Source organism: Pogoniulus pusillus, chromosome 10 (assembly GCF_015220805.1).
Source record: "Pogoniulus pusillus isolate bPogPus1 chromosome 10, bPogPus1.pri, whole genome shotgun sequence".
NCBI classification, from domain to species: domain Eukaryota; kingdom Metazoa; phylum Chordata; class Aves; order Piciformes; family Lybiidae; genus Pogoniulus; species Pogoniulus pusillus.
The window spans coordinates 3891303-3907890 of record NC_087273.1 but is presented as its reverse complement, the minus strand read 5'-3'; the positions used below and the strand labels follow the sequence as shown (position 1 = coordinate 3907890).

The 16588-nt window shown below is 51.4% G+C and overlaps 1 protein-coding gene across 2 annotated transcripts in view; it reads right to left on the bottom strand.

Annotated features, from left to right (window-relative positions):
* Window positions 1-14119, bottom strand: part of SETD7 (SET domain containing 7, histone lysine methyltransferase) — a 32373-nt gene extending 18254 nt beyond the window's left edge. The window contains exons 1-2 of one of the 2 annotated variants that reach the window (XM_064149530.1): window positions 14040-14119; window positions 6984-7113 (exon numbers count right to left, since the gene is read on the bottom strand). In XM_064149530.1, the coding sequence (XP_064005600.1) occupies window positions 6984-7113; window positions 14040-14079 (170 nt within the window). In that variant the 5' untranslated portion in view covers window positions 14080-14119. Of the gene's footprint in view, window positions 1-6983; window positions 7114-12816; window positions 12860-14039 lie in introns of those variants that run through there. The other variant, XM_064149532.1, reaches the window with a different exon arrangement.
* Window positions 14120-16588: the final 2469 nt, after the last annotated feature.

Sequence of the window (16588 nt, the reverse complement as noted above, 5' to 3'; positions counted from 1 at the left end):
GAGTCACTGTCCCTGGAGGTGTCCAAGAAAAGACTGGATGAGGCACAGCCCTGTGAGGAGAGGCTGAGGGAGCTGGGGGTGTGCAGCCTGCAGCAGAGGAGGCTCAGGGCAGAGCTCATTGCTGTCTGCAGCTCCCTGAAAGGAGGCTGTAGCCAGGTGGGGTTGGGCTCTGCTGCCAGGCAAGCAGCAACAGAACAAGGGGACAGAGTCTGAAGCTGTGTCAGGGGAGGTCTAGGCTGGATGTTAGGAGGAAGTTGTTGTCAGAGAGAGTGACTGGCATTGGAATGGGCTGCCCAGGGATGTGGTGGAGTTGCTGTGTCTGGAGGTGTTGAAGCCAAGCCTGGCTGGGGCACTTAGTGCCATGGTCTGGTTGACTGGCCAGGGCTGGGTGCTAGGCTGGACTCGATCTTGAAGGTCTCTTCCAACCTGGTTAGTTCTGTGACTCTAACTAAAGGGAAAAGCTTTCAGTGAGGCAAACCAGGCAGGCAATCCTGTTTCCCAACACTCTGAAAACGCTTACACTGCTGCCAGTCCACTGCCTGACATGACTCAACTGTTCCCAAACAACAGACCCACAGCTGCTCAGCTCTCAGCCTTTACCGGCAGCCTGCGAGGGAGGCTGAGCCAGGAACGCTGAAAGCAGCTCACCTACTGCACCCAGGCACAGGATGCTGAATGGGGAGAAGAGCTTCGAGACCTCCTGGGGATTTCTTTCTCTTCTCCATCAACACTCAGCCCTGCCCACGGCACAGCTGATGGAAACAGCAAGCCCCAAAGCCAGGTTCATGCTAGGTCATTCCTCCCACAAACACATCCTGACACCTGGATATGCTCGGGACAGTCCAGCAGAGGGCTATGAGAAGTGCCTGATGAGGAGAGGCTGAGGGAGCTGGGGCTGCTTAGTCTGGAGCAGAGAAGACTGAGAGGGGATTTCATCAATGTTTATAAACATCTGAGGGCTGGGGGTCGTGGGGGACAATGGCATGACAGGCTCTGCTCACCTGCTCCTTGAGATCAGACAAGAAGCAGTGTGTGTAAGCTGCAGCACAGGGGGTGCTGCACACCTCAACACAAGGGGGAACTTCACAGGCTCACAGGAGGTCAGGAGTTGGAAGGGACCCAAGGAGATCATCAAGTCCACATCCCTGCCAGAGCAGGAGCATACAATCTAGCTCAGGGCACACAGAAACACATCCAGACAGGCCTTGAGAGTCTCCAGAGAAGGAGACTCCACAGCCTCTCTGGGCAGCCTGTGCCAGTGCTCTGGGACCCTTCCAGTCAAGAAGTTCTCCCTTGTGTTGAGGTGGAACCTCCTGTGCTGCAGCTTACACCCATTGCACCTTGTCCCATCACAGGGAGCAGTGAGCAGAGCCTGCCCCTCAGCCCCCAGATATTTATAAATATTTATTGGATCCCCTCTCAGTCTTCTCTTCTTCAGACTAAGCAGTCCCAGGTTCCTCAGCCTCTCCTCATCAGGCAGTGCTCCAGTCCCCTCATCATCCTCCACTGGACTCTCCCCAGCAGATCCCTGTCCCTCTTCAACTGGGGAGCCCCAAACTGAAGGCAATATTAAAGATGAGGTCTCACTAGGGCAGAGCACAGGGGAAGGAGAACCTCCCTTGATCTGCTGGACACACTCTTCTTAATACCCCAGTATCCCACTGGCCTTCCTGGGCACAAGGGCACATTGCTGTGCCATGGCTAACTTGGTATCCACCAGCACTCCCAGGACTTCTTGACTGTAAGGGTCCCAGAGCACTGGCACAGGCTCCCCAGAGAGGTTGTGGAGTCTCTGGAGACTTTCAAGGCCTGTCTGGATGTGTTTCTGTGTGACCTGAGCTAGATGGTCTGGTCCTGCTCTGGCAGGGGAGTTGGACTGGTTGACCTCTTTAGGTCCCTTCCAATCCCTAACATCCTCTGAGTCTGTGACCCCTACACCATCCACTTCAGACAGCAACTTGCTTGCTAGCTGGGCAGAGCTGGGTGAGTTGCAGCACCTTTAGTAACCAGGGTCACTGCTTTGGCTACATTAAAACAGCATCAGGGCAGCTGATAAAAATACCTCATTTTCCAAAACTACATCAGAGACTTATTTTTTTGGGGGTGTATTTCCCTTCTGCTAGTTCCTGAAGTGGGCACCATAAGCACAAAGCTTAAAAGAAGAGCAGGGAACACTGCAACACTACAGCAGAGGTTCAGCAGCAGCCTGAGCTTCCCCACAGAGCACTCTCTGTACCCTGCATTACTTGAAGGAGCAGCCCTTAACAAAACAGCATAGCAGGGGCAGTTTTCTTCCTCTGACTGTACAATCAGCCACTGCTCTGCTGAGATTATCAACAAGCACAGAAGCATTATCTACGTGAGGCCAGAGAGATGCTGTCTGCCAGCTTCAAAAAAGCATAAAGGCTGTTTTAGAGAGGTCAGCTGCTGGGCAGCACTGGTTTTCAGTTCCACACACAGGCTATAATAAGCCATTACCAGCAACAGTGGAGATTTTTCTTCATCCAAGCTCGGAGGCCAAATCAGTTTCTGCATAACTGAATAAATAACTCTTTCTCACTGGAGTGAGTTGAGAAACTTACCCACCCCCAACACACATACACACAATGTTAAGAACGTACCAGAGCAGCTCAGATGGCTTGGAAATAAGATAAAGCTCTATTGACAGCAACACTAAACTTGCAAGCATACAGACACAATGCACTTACCAGGATGTACAATTACATGTGACTGACAAATAATCATAGAATCAAGCAGGTTGGAAGAGAGCTCCAAGCTCAGCCAGGCCAACCTAGCACCCAGCCCTGGCCAATCAACCAGACCATGGCACTAAGTGCCCCAGCCAGGCTTGGCTTCAACACCTCCAGGCACAGCAACTCCACCACCTCCCTGGGCAGCCCATTCCAATGCCAATCACTCTCTCTGCCAGGAACTTCCTAACAACATCCAGCCTAGACCTCCCCTGACAAAACTTCAGACTCTGTCCCCTTCTTCTGTTGCTGCTTGCCTGGCAGCAGAGCCCCCAACCCCACCTGGCTACAGCCTCCCTTCAGGGAGCTGCAGACAGCAATGAGCTCTGCCCTGAGCCTCCTCTGCTGCAGGCTGCACCCCCCCAGCTCCCTCAGCCTCTCCTCACAGGGCTCTGCTCCAGGCCCCTCCCCAGCTTTGGCGCCCTCCTGTGGACACCTTCCAGCACCTCAACATCTCTCTGCAATGGAGGAGTCCAGAACTGGACACAGCACTCAAGGGGTGGCCTGAGCAGTGCTGAGCACAGGGCACAAGAACCTCCCTTGTCCTGCTGCCCACACTGCTCCTGAGCCAGCCCAGGATGCCATTGGCTCTGCTGCCCACCTGGGCACTGCTGCCTCATCTTCAGCTCCTCTCTCCCAGCACCCCCAGCTCCCTCTCTGCCTGGCTGCTCTCAGCCACTCTGTCCCCAGCCTGTAGTGCTGCTTGGGGTTGTTGTGGCCAAAGTGTAAAACCCTGCACTTAGCCTTGTTCAGTCTCATCCCATTGGCCTCTGCCCACCCATCCAGCCTGGCAAGGTCCCTCTTCAGGTCTCTCCTACCCTCCAACAGCTCCACAGCTGCTCCTAGCCTGGTGTCATCTGCAAATCTACTGACGACGTACAGTCCCCTAGCCCAGATCACCATTTGCCTCACTTTGTCCCAGGACACTGTTTCTCTTCACTTCTCCTTTGCTCTGCTCTAACATCTGCCACTAATCTTGGCTGACCAAGTGACAAATAAGCTTTGCTGCTTGTTTTGGTTTCTGTCTAGGAAGGAAGAGAGCGAGAAACAGAGAGGCTTTGGGCCCCTTCTGGGCAGTTTCTTTGTCCAGGAGGGAGTTTGGATTTCTGTACTTTATCTAATTTGTATATGACTGTAAATACCTGCAAATAGATTGTGTGTATATGCTTGTAAGGCTGCAGAGCTGTTCCCAGGCCAACCTCATGAGATTCAACAAGGTCAAGTGTCAGTGCAATCCCAGGCACAGATACAGGCTGGGTGGGGAATGGCTGAGAGCAGCCCTGAGGAAAAGGACCTGGGGGTCTGGGCTGATGAAAAGCTCAGCAGGAGCCTGCAGTGTGAGTGCAGCCCAGACACAACCCTGTGCTGGGCTGCAGCAAGAGCAGTGTGGGCAGCAGGGCAAGGGAGGGGATTCTGCCCCTTGGCTCTGCTCTCCTCAGACCCCACCTGCAGTCCTGGGTGCAGTTCTGGAGCCCCAAACACAAGCAGGACATGGAACTGCTGGAGCCAGTGCAGAGGAGGGCCACGGGGATGCTGAGAGGGCTGCAGCAGCTCTGCTATGAGGACAGGCTGAGAGATTTGTGGCTCTACAGCCTGGAGAAGGCGTGAAGGAGACCTCTTAGTGGCCTTCCAGTATCTGAAGGGAGCTACAGGAAGGCTGGGGAGGGACTATTGACAAGGTCTTGTAATGACAGGATGAAGAGGAACGGGTTTAAACTGGCAGAGGGGAGGTTCAAACTGGATGTTAGGAAAGGGTTCTTTGCAGTGAGGGTGGTGAGACACTGGCACAGGTTGCCCAGGGAGGCTGTGGAGCACAGAATCACCCAATCTTTGATCACTTTGGGTGATTCTGTGCTCCACAACCTCCCTGGAGGTGTTCAAGGCCAGGATGAATGAGGCCTTGAGCAACCTGTTCTAGTGGGAGGTGTCCCTGCCTACGGCAGGGGGCTGGAACTGGATGATCCTTAAGGTCTCTTCCAACCCAAACCATTCTGTGATTCTATCTCACTTCTAAGCTGTCTGTGCTGGTCTGGAAAACTTCTATGGCCTGGGGAAGGGAAAGTTCTTAACCCACCACAAAGGCAGAAGAAGGACAAATTGTTTATACTTTGCCTTTAGCAAACCAGAAAATGCTACAGACTTTATCATTAATTTCTTTTCACAACCAATGATCTAATTTCTCTCATTAGAGTACTCCAATTAGCCTCAAAGCAGCACACTCAGGGATGAAAGAAAAAAACCAAAACAACACCAGCACCATCCACAGCAGGCAGCAACTCCAAAAGTCAAGTGGAGAAAAGGAACTGACTCAATCAGGCAGCACAATACCTCTGGCTCCTCCTGCTCAGAAGTTTGCTGAGCCAGGAGGAGAGTGGAGCCCTGCACCACTGCCACTTTAAGGGCTGCTATTCATAGTGCCACTGACAGCTGCAAAGCCAAGAAGAATCCTGTCATTTTAGACATCTGCTGCTCCTTTGGAGGAACTTCTGAGCAACTGCAGAGACAAACACTGCACTGAGGGGGGGAAGATGTACGAGGGGCTCATACTGAAGACCACTGACACTCCTCCCTGCCCAAAGAAACCATGTGTAGGCATGGACTAGTCCAATTTCAGGGACCCATCCAGAGGGACCTGCACAGGCTGCAGAGGTGTGCTCAGCCCAACCTCATGACATTCAAAAAGGCCAAGTGTAAAGTCCTGCACCTGGGTGAGTGCAATCCCAGGCACAGCTCCGGGCTGGGTGGGGAATGGCTGAGAGCAGCCCTGAGGAAAAGGCCCTGGGGGTCTGGGGTGATGAAAAGCTCAGCAGGAGCCTGCAGTGTGAGTGCAGCCCAGACACAACCCTGTGCTGGGCTGCAGCAAGAGCAGTATGGGCAGCAGGGCAAGGGAGGGGATTCTGCCCCTTGGCTCTGCTCTCCTCACACCCCACCTGCAGTCCTGGGTGCAGTTCTGGAGCCCCCAGCACAAAGACATGGAACTGTTGGTGTGAGCCCAGAGGAGGGCCATGAAGGCCCTGAGGTCTGCAGCAGCTCTGCTCTGAGGACAGGCTGAGGGAGTTTGGGGCTCTTCAGCCTGGAGAATAGAAGGCTTCCAGGAGACCTTGGAGTGGCCTTCCAGTATCTGAAGGGGGCTAAGGAGGGCTGGGGAGTGACTACTGATGAGGTCTTGTAATGACAGGATGAGGAGTAATGTACAGATACCTTTTTGTCTCTTGTTTTTCCTTACCCTATACCTCTTTGTAACTCTTCTACCTTAAATACCTTTTGTTCATTGTTCAAGTTTTGTCTTTTAACTTCCAAATTGAAGCAGGACTATTTATTTGGGTGTGGTGTTTTATCCTCTTCCTCTCTACCTCTAATTCCTTTCTTTCCAAAAGAGGGAGGGGGGGAAAGAGGGGAAGGAATCCTATTATTGTACTGGTTCTGTTATATATCATATTGCACTGGTCCTGTTACATGTCATATTGCACTATAATGCTATAGATCATATTGCACTGGTCCTGGTACATGTCATATTGCACTATAATGCTATAGATCATATTGCACTGGCCCTGGTACATACCACACTGCACTATAATGCTATAGATCATATTGCACTGGCCCTGGTACATACCACACTGCACTATAATGCTATAGATCATATTGCACTGGCCCTGGTACATACCACACTGCACTATAATGCTATAGATCATATTGCACTGGCCCTGGTACATGTCATATTGCACTATAATGCTATAGATCATATTGCACTGGCCCTGGTACATGTCATATTGCACTATAATGCTATAGATCATATTGCACTGGCCCTGGTACATGTCATACTGCACTGTAATGTTATAGATCATATTGCACTGGTCCTGGTACATACCACACTGCACTATAATGCTATAGATCATATTGCACTGGCCCTGGTACATATCATACTGCACTATAATGCTATAGATCATATTGCACTGGCCCTGGTACACATCATACTGCACTGTAGTGCTACAGATCATCTTGCACTGGCCCTGTTCTATATCATACTGTATTATAGTGTTATACATCACATTGTATTGGTTCTGTTATATATAACATTTTGAGTCTCTGGGAAATTTAAACTAGACCCAAGACAGGTTTTTTTTAATGAGAAAGCTTATCAAGAAAGTCAGCAGCATAAGTTCCACGTGGGTTAGTTTTGTACTGGAAGCAGGAGGGAGAACACAGATGAAGAACTGGAGAGTCAGTGTCTACCTTCCATCAAAAAAGAAGAACTTGCCACGGCCATTCTTTTCTCCATGCACAAAGTTCCCCTCAAACCTGTCTGTCGACGAATAGGTGACAGTACAGAACCCATGTGGCAGCCCATCGTCATCTAGGTGCCCTGAAATAAAACACAAAGAGAAAGAGGAAGGCATTAAACACTACACACAGCCACAAACCTGTTCTGATTAAGCAGGCGCTTGGAATGCGGTTAGCTCCCTAGAACAAAAGAGTAACCCACGTCAAAACATTTCTGTTTGGAACAGCCACCAGAGATTCAGCAGCTACTGAAGTCTGGGCTTGTGTAACACTGCCTGCTTCAAACAAACAAACCACTCAACAAAAAAAAGGAGCAGGAGAAAAGAGAAGGGATGAGAGAGGAGCATCGGCAAAAAGGTATCACAGAAACATTGTGATGGTTTGGGTGTTCCCTGCCCCCCCCAAGCAAAATCACCCAGACTGGACTCAGCCATTGGAAACTAAATGGAGCTTTATACTTACAGCTTAGCACAATATAAAAGCAGGTATTTACAGTATCTACAGCTATAGAGAGAAATATAGGAGTTAAAAAGTAATACAGGAACACAACAGCCCTCCCAGAAACCTGAGTCCCCAGGAGGGGCTCCCAACCACCCTTCCACCTTCTCCCCACCCTTCTACCTTACACCAGACTTGGCCTTATGTTCAAGGTGACTTCAGAGAATAGGCCAGGAGGGTTAGGAAGCAGAAGGATTAGTCAGGCAGCAAGTTAGAGAGAGAAGTTTATGCAGCCCCAGAGCAACTCCTGTTACCTATGTTTGTGCTCTCATTCTTCTACATCTCAGCAAGCCTCTGAGTGCAGCAGACATCACCACTGTTTCCTTTCCACAGCCTATCATCTAATTCCTCTCACCAAAACACCCCAGCTAGGCTCAAACTAGAACAAACAACCAGGTTGACAAAGCCCCTCAGGATCACCAAGTCGAACCTATAACCCTACTCTGCAAGATTCACTGCAAACCATATCCCTAAGCACCACATCCAAGGCTTGATCTTAGGAAGAAGTTGTTGGGAGAGAGAGTGATTGGCATTGGAATGGGCTGCCCAGGGAGGTGGTGGAGTTGCTGTGCCTGGAGGTGTTGAAGCCAAGCCTGGCTGAGGCACTTAGTGCCATGGTCTGGTTGCTTGGCCAGGGCTGGGTGCTAGGTTGGACTGGTTGAGCTTGGAGATCTCTTCCAACCTGCTTGATTCTATGACCCTTAAACACGTTCAGGGTCAGAAAATTTTTGTATCCTCCTAAAAGAAACAAGGTTCATATATTCCAAAACATAATGATTAAGTAAAACATGATGGGAGCAGAGGAGAGTTAGAAAGAACAGGTTTGGGGGTTTCTCTCAATTAATACAGCTTTTACAACACTGTGGAAGTGTCACCTCACAGCTATCTGCACAGGCATTTAGAGAAATAAAAGCAAGTCAAACCTCTTGCAATGTCACTCAACATTCATTTCATGTTTTTAATGCTGCTCTCCAGTGCCTTTCTGACACAGGCAAATTCCAGCCCCCCATCCCATTCCCCTTCCAAGCCACATCAGCTTTCCATGTTATAACCGTAGCACGCTGGGGAAGGGGAGGGATGACACCCCTGGAACCTCATCTGCATGGATCTGTATTTTGCAGAATGCAACTGGCCACCTCTGATTGTCATAGAATCAGTCAGGGTTGGAAGGCACCACAAGGATCAGCCAGTTCCAAATGCCCTGCCATGGCCAGGGACACCCTACCCCGGAGCAGGTTGGCCACAGCCTCATCCTGGCTGGCCTCAAAACACCTCCAGCCATGGGGCCTCAACCACCTCCCTGGGCAACCTATTTCAGCCTCTCACCACTCTCCTGCTCAAAAACTTCCTCCTCCTCCAGTCTGAACCTATCCACCTCCAGCTTTGCTCCATGTAAAAGCATTGTAAGGCTCCTACTGCATCCCTACCTGCCCCTTCAAAGCCAAAAGGAAAAGCAAGAAGAGTGTTTTAAATGACTGCTACTGGGCAGTTTATCTCTGTGAACTTGGGAGCCCTCAGCTCTGACTGCACAATGAAGATGCTCAAGCTCAGCAGGGCTGCTTTCAGCCCAGCCTGGGTGTAATGAGCTGCAGCTGTGACATTTTAGCAGGTCTAAGTTTTGCATGAAAACTGAGGACTAAATGAGAGCTGTCACATATTTACATCATTCCAGGTTTCTGCATAAAAAACCTGACCTCTGATCCCCTTCAGACTCCGGGTGAGGCACACAAAGCCTTAGGGATGAGAGACAGCTTGTGCAACCACTGCTGCAGGCTCTGGGTCAAGCCCTTCCCTCACCAAATTTGCCCCAGACTGGAAAGCTTAAATAAGACATATGAAAAGGAAGAGAAACTCCAGTGTAAGCAGGCACAATTACAGCCCAGGCTGATACAGGCAATAAGAGGCACAAACATTACCACACCTCAAGTCCTATGCCCAGGGGAAAAACAGGGTGTGCAAAGAGCAGTGGGAAAAGCCACCCCCTGTGCAGCTCATCACTTCGTGCCCTGATGGCAACAGGTCCTTAGGGTGGCATGCACATACCCATTTGTTTTCCTCACATCACCACAACCTATTGCTTCCTTGGAACGCTTCACAGCTCCTCAGGGACATCACAAGGCTGTGGGGTAGCATCTGCTTAGGAAGTCCTCACCCACGAGGCATCCAAACTGCCCTAATCTTTTCTGATTGCCAGAAGAATACTATATAGCACAGGATACTTTGTCAGGATATATTTCCAAACATTTATCTACCTCAAAGTAAAGTTTCATTAAAAAAGAGAGAAATATAGAGGAAGGAAAAATAAAAGAGCTAAGTAAACGTTCCTCTAAGTAAGCAAATAAGGGGGTGCAGGTTTACTACCCACCCCCTGCACTGGGTACACTGAGTGTGGAAATGCAGATGATGTACAGGATAAAATAATGGTGAGATTCCTGAACTCATCCAGAACCCAAAATTCCCTCCTTGACCCAGGTGTGCTCCCCAGAGTTTCTCTTCCACCTGCTCTGGCACCTGCCTAGCACCTTCTGAAAGTAATGCAAGTCCCTAAGTGGGCACCTTCTGAAAGTAATGCAAGTCCCTAAGTGGGCACCTTCTGAAAGTAATCCAAGTCCCTAAGTGGGCACCTTCTGAAAGTAATCCAAGTCCCTAAGTGGGCACCTTTTGCAAGTAATCCAGGTCCCTAAGTGGGCACCTTCTGCAAGTAATCCAAGTCCCTAAGTGGGCACCTTCTGCAAGTAATCCAGGTCCCTAAGTGGGCACCTTCTGCAAGTAATCCAGGTCCCTAAGTGGGCACCTTCTGCAAGTAATCCAAGTCCCTAAGTGGGCACCTTCTGCAAGCAATGCAAGTCCCTAAGTGGGCACCTTCTGAAAGCAATCCAAGTCCCTAAGTGGGCACCTTCTGAAAGCAATGCAAGTCCCTAAGTGGGCACCTTCTGAAAGCAATGCAAGTCCCTAAATGGGCAGAAAACTCTTCCCTTCAATATTTGTTCAGGAGATGACAGGCTTCAGTGAAACTTCTGATGTGAACACCTCTTCTAGGACAAACCCATAAATGTTAGCAGAGTTGGTTTTAATTAAAGGCTTCAGTGTAAAAGTGTAAGTCAGCAAACCCTAAACAATGCAGTCCCATTTTCCCCCTTGCTTGCTTTGCAAAGCACTCCCATTTATATATATATATATATATACCCACACAGAGACAAATGGCTTCAGCACATCATACTACTAAACAACACCCCCCCCAAACTTCCAACTTTGCTCTCTGTGACTATTCAGCTGGGGCAGGATTCTGCTGGAATGCAAAGCCCAACACAAAAGCTGCTGTGCTGACACACAGTGCACATGGCAGGACCTTTGCAGAGTAGGATAGAGGTTATCCCAGAGATTTGAATGGTCAGCTGGAATAAAAAAAGAGGTCTTAATCTCAGCCATTAGTACAAAGAATCCAATCCTTCTAACATTTTCCCCTACTGGGAAAAAAAAAAGTATTCCTCACCTCAACAAAACAAGAAACAATCAATAGGGAAGGGGAAAGCAATTTCAAGTTTAATTACGCAGGTGAAACTTTGCCTCTATGGCTGAAGCCTTCAGGCTCTAATCCTGTTCCTGATGAAGACCATGAGAAAAAATGCTCATTATTTCAGCAGGAGCAGAATGCTCCACTTCCCTTTCTCACCTCTCCTCTCCACTTGTGAAAACAAACCCAAAATGTCTAAATATACCTTCTAATTATTGCAAAACCTGACTTCTGTTACTTGGAGATCTCCTCTCAAGCTCAGACTGCTCCTCAAGGCAAGGACTGGCACCAGTAGGAGCTAGGTCACAACACAGCATGAGTGGGGCCACTTCCTGAAAGCACTGATGTATGCAGAGCAAAGATAAAAGCCCTTTGCTATCATCATCATCATCATCACCATTATTATTATTACTTGACAGAAGACATGCAGTGTGCATCATCAATAAAAGACTCTGCCCGCAAAGATGCCAGATGGATGTTTTGGGAATAATAACAATAAACCAACTCCTCCTCCCCCTCACCCCCTTACCAAACAAAACACTTGCTAATTTCTGTCAGATTTCCAGCTTCACAGAATCAAACAGGTTGGAAGAGACCTCTAGGATCATCGAGTTCAACCTATCACCTAACCCTTCTAAATTAACTATGCATTAACTAAGTGCCTCATTCAGTCTCCTTTTAAACACCTCCAGGGATGGTCTAGCCTTGAGCTCTGTGGTAAAGGGTCGGACTTGATGATCTGTGAGGTCTCTTCCAACCCTGATGATACTGTGATACTGTGACTCCACCACCCCCCCCGGCAGCCCATTCCAATGACCAATCCACTCTTTCCACGAAGAATTTCTTCCTACTGTCCAGCTTAAACCTGCCCTGGCACAGCTTTGAGACTGTGTCCTCTGACACAGTCCTTTGGCTCAGTGCAGCACCACCCAGCCCCAAACAGCAGCCTGCTCCGGTGTCACCCCAAACCCCCAGGTACAGACTGCTGAACAACCTAAGCTTGAAGAACACTTGGTGCCATGGTCTAGCCTTGAGCTCTGTGGTAAAGGGTTGGACTTGATGATCTGTGAGGTCTCTTCCAACCCTGATGATACTGTGATCTCCTTTCCTCAGCCCACGGAAACACAAAGCAAACCCTCGGCACAGCAGGACGCTCTACCTGTGATACGAGGATCAAAGCTGCAACTCTCTGCCCAAGACACAACTGAAAACCAGGGATTTGAGGAGTGGGGAAAGAAAAGGAGGAGGAAAAGACATCTCTTATGGCACAGGGCACACCCCATTCATGGCACCCTGCCTTCCATCAATCTCACTCCCTTTACAACCGTGTTTTACACAACAAAGCTTCTCTCCGGCATACCTAGACAATAAAACCAGACCCTAGCAGCAGCTGTTTCGCTCACATCTGAACAGAGCTGCCGTGCTCGATGCCTTCTTCAGAGAAACGTGCTGCCAGGCCTAATCCTCCTGCCACAAGAGGCGAGCAGCCCACCGCCGGGCCACGCCAATTACCGGCAGCGTCACAGGCAGCTCTCGCCTTAATCCCAACAGCTGAAAACCCAGCAGCTCTCCTCCCACCCTGCCAGCAGCGCTTGGGAAGCAGGTGCTTTCCCGGAGAGCTTTGTCCAAGAGCTGCAGGAGGCTCCCAGATGCCCCCCGGCACGACAAACTGCTGCTGACTCGCATCACTTCGTGCCGTGGTTTTCCATCAGCAGCGCCTGCCAGAAGCTGAGCCTCTGGTTTCAACTTTCCAGGGGTTAGCTCTCCACTCACAAGAGGCTAGGAGAAGAGAGGGGTACATCGCCTATGAGGTGGCTCTGCCTGCTCAGATACAGGCCACTCAAGCCCAGCTCTGCTGCCCATGAAAATGACCACAGCTGGTCATTTGACCCCCAGGTGTTCTCACTTTTCCATCGCCACTAACAGCCTGCGAGAGTGGCTGCCCTCCACCTGCAGAGCATTAACCAAGAATGGGCCACACCTGACACCCTCGACCACCTCTGCGGGAGGTTGCTAAGCTTCAGGAGGAAGGATTCCTCCTTCACAAGCCTTGCCACCCTGTTCACCGGCGAGTCTTGACAATAATTACATCTAAGCATAGTGCTGGAGAGGTTTGTGGGATTTCTTTTTTTAAGCCTTCTGTCTGCATCTTCTCAGAGAGACACAAATGTTATTCCTTGAATAAGTCACAAGGAATAGTTTCCACGGAACAACTTCGGGAGGCTTAATGCGGAGGCTTCTAAATATCCTTGTGCCTTACACTACGGTCGGGCAAGACGATCTCGAAGGTGCTTTCCATCCTAGCTGGCTCTGGCTGTGATTCTAAATGACACAGCTTATGCGGCCCGCAGCCCGGACGGCAGCTCCAGTGCTCGGAGGACGGGAGGCAGCGCAGCCCTGCTACAGTGCCGCGGGTGGGGCGGCGGCGGCTGCCCCAAGCACGGAGAAGGGGCAACGGCCCGCCGTGCAAACCGCTAAGGGCACCGGCTGCACCGGACAGAGTGCCGCCGCCTGTACCGGGGCACAGTAGCCACGGGAAAAATAATTTTTAAACCGATTTTTGTGGGTTTTTTGGTTTTTTGTTTGTTGTTGTTCATACCGATAACGTCACCAGCAGGCTCAGGGGCCGGAGCCTCAGCCTCAAGCTGGGGCTGGCACTGCAGAGCCGGAGCGCTCCGCTGCAGGCGGCAGCCGAGCTACGCCACCGGCAAGAGGCTGCCACCGACTGCCCTAAGCCCGGCCCGGGCCGTGCCGCCCCTCGCTCCGGCATCCCCCCGACCTCCGCCACCGGTCGCAGCCCGCCACGTGCGCAGCGGCGGCGCGGCCGTTGCATAAGCCCGCTGATGTCATGCGCTGCCTCCGGCACCGGGCGCCCCTCTCCAGCCAGCGCCGCCGGTCTGCGGCCCCCATTCCTCCCGGGCGCTCGTGGGGCCGCCTGCCCCATGGCCCTCCTGGTCCCGATGCCTCCCCCCACTACCCTTTCCAGGGGCAGGTACCTTCCACGGTCTCCTCCAGCGTCTCCTCGTCGCTGTCCATGGCGGCGGCGGCGGCGGCGGGCGGGGCGCAGCAGCGGGATCCCGGGTGGGCGCGCGCGCCGCCCCGCCTCCACGCCCCGCGGGGTGGGGCCAAGGCCATGGCTCCGCCCCTTGGGCCGGGAGGGGCGGGGCCGGGCCGGGCAGCCAAGGTCCGGGGGGCTGCGATCCCCCCCGGGCCGCAGCGGGGAGACGGAGGGCAGGGGGTCGGGGAGAGCGCTCGGTGCAGGAGCGAGACAACGGCCGCAAACCGGAACGCAGGAGAGGAAACCCCTTCCCTGTGAGGATGGCAGAGCGCCGGAACGGGCTGCCTCCTCGGGGAGGTTGCGGTGTCCTCCGTCTCTGGAGGCATTCCGGACCCACCTGGGACGCGTTCCTGCGGGTCTCATTCCAGGTGATCCCGCTCTGTCAGGGTGGTCGGACTGCATGACCTTTAGGGGTCCCTTCTGACCGCCACCAGTCAGCCTGTGAACGTACAAGGGAGTCGTTACACTGCTGCTAAGAATGTGCCCAACGTGGCACAAACTAGCAGAGGGGACGGGAACATCCCAGCCCATCCAGGGCAGGGCCCCCGGGGCACTGTGTCTAGTGCAGGGCTAGCACAGCACCCACCCTAGAATCACAGAATGGTTTAGGTTGGAAGGGACCTCAAAGATCATCCGGTTCAACCCCCCCGACATAGGCAGGGACACCTCCAATCTGCTGCTCCAAACCTGCATGGCTACAGTTCAGGTGATAAAGCAGACCTCTTTATCACAGTATCACAGTATCATCAAGGTTGGAAGAGACCTCACAGATCATCAAGTCCAACCCTTTACCACAGAGCTCAAGGCCAGACCATGGCACCAAGTGCCACGTCCAATCTTGCCTTGAACAGCCCCAGGGATGGTGACTCCACCACCTCCCCGGGCAGCCCATTCCAGTGTCCAATGACTCTCTCAGTGAAGAACTTTCTCCTCACCTCCAGCCTAAATCTCCCCTGGCGTAGCTTGAGGCTGTGTCCTAAGCACTATGACACCACTTCTCCCTCCTCACAGCAAGCACCCCTGTCTGCTGCTCTTGACATTAAGGGATTTCTAAGATGGAGCAAGCTGGACATAAGCAGGAAGCTCTTTACAACGACAGCGGTGAAAGACTGGAACAGGCTGCCCAGGGATGTGGTTGTCTGCAGGCATTCAAGATCAGACTTGATGTGGCCTTGAGCAGCCTGATCCAGTTGGAGGTGTCCCTAGCCACTGCAGGATGACCTTTCAGGGTCCCTTCCAAACCAGTGCAGCCTGTGAACCTGTACATTTAACTGGCACAGCACACGAGCTCTTGGGTTGCAGCCCTGCAGGATGGGTGACAAACCCCAAGCCGTGGGTGCAGTTTGTGAGCTCTCACCTGGGGGCTGTGAGGATGGTGCTCCATCATCACACACCTCAGCCCGCTGCAGAAACCTCACTCTCAGCCACAGCTCCACAACACATGAGAATCACCTTAGAGGAAAGTCATTGTTTCTAGGTCTTCCAAGCAGCTGTCTTGGGAGTGAAGGAGGCATCTCCTTCATCCTGCTGGAGATGACCCAGACAGTCGGAGGTTGGAGCACGTGCTCTGAGAGGTGAGACTGAGAGAACAGGGCTTGTTCAGCCTGGAAAGAAGACAGTTTAGGGGGGGGAACCCTGCAGCAGCCAGACTTAAAGCAGTGCTAACAAGAAAACCCTGCAGAAGCCAGACTTAAAGCAGTGCTAACAAGAAAACAGTTTCTTCACCGTGGTGAGAGAACAAGAGGCCACGAGCACTGCTGAAAACAAAACAGGTTCAAACATGACATAAGGAGAGCCTTGCTCCCTGTAAGGACAGCCAAGCAGGCTCCTCAAGAGGTTGTGCAGTCTCCATCCTTGGGGATGTTTAAAAACCAGCCAGACAAAGCAGCCTGATCAGACCTCATAGCTGACCCTGCTGCGAGCAGCAGGTTTGAGACCTCCTGGGGTCTCTTCCCACGTGGAGGATTCAGTGTGTCTGCGCTGAGTCAGCCCTGTGCTGCCAGGCAGCCTTTGCTGAAGTCTGGGACAACATCACCCCAGGAAAACAGGACAGCTATGGCTCAGTGAAACCAAGTAATTAGATCTGTCTGCAGAAAAAAGAGTTTAGAAATCTTTAAACAGGAGAATAATGAGGTTAGTATTTGACCTAATTGACATGAGAACTTATAAAATATTAATCTCAGCAGCTTTGGAGAAGATTTGAGAGGTACAGAAAAGCTTGCACGGAATAGAAAGGCTTGGTTCTGTGTCATAGGTAGTTAATTTAACTACAAGACAGTAATTTTTTGCTCTTGAGGAGAGAGGATTTGTGGTTCAAAGCCCATACACTTGGAGGAGTTCTGATCTCACTGCACCAAAAAATAAACTGAGGCATGAAAACAAGGTAGAGTCATTTCCCCCCCCTTAGATCTGCAGCTTTACTGCGTGCAAGCACAGTAGTGTTGTGCTTGAATACAAAAGGAACCACTCTGCAATCATCTGTTTTGT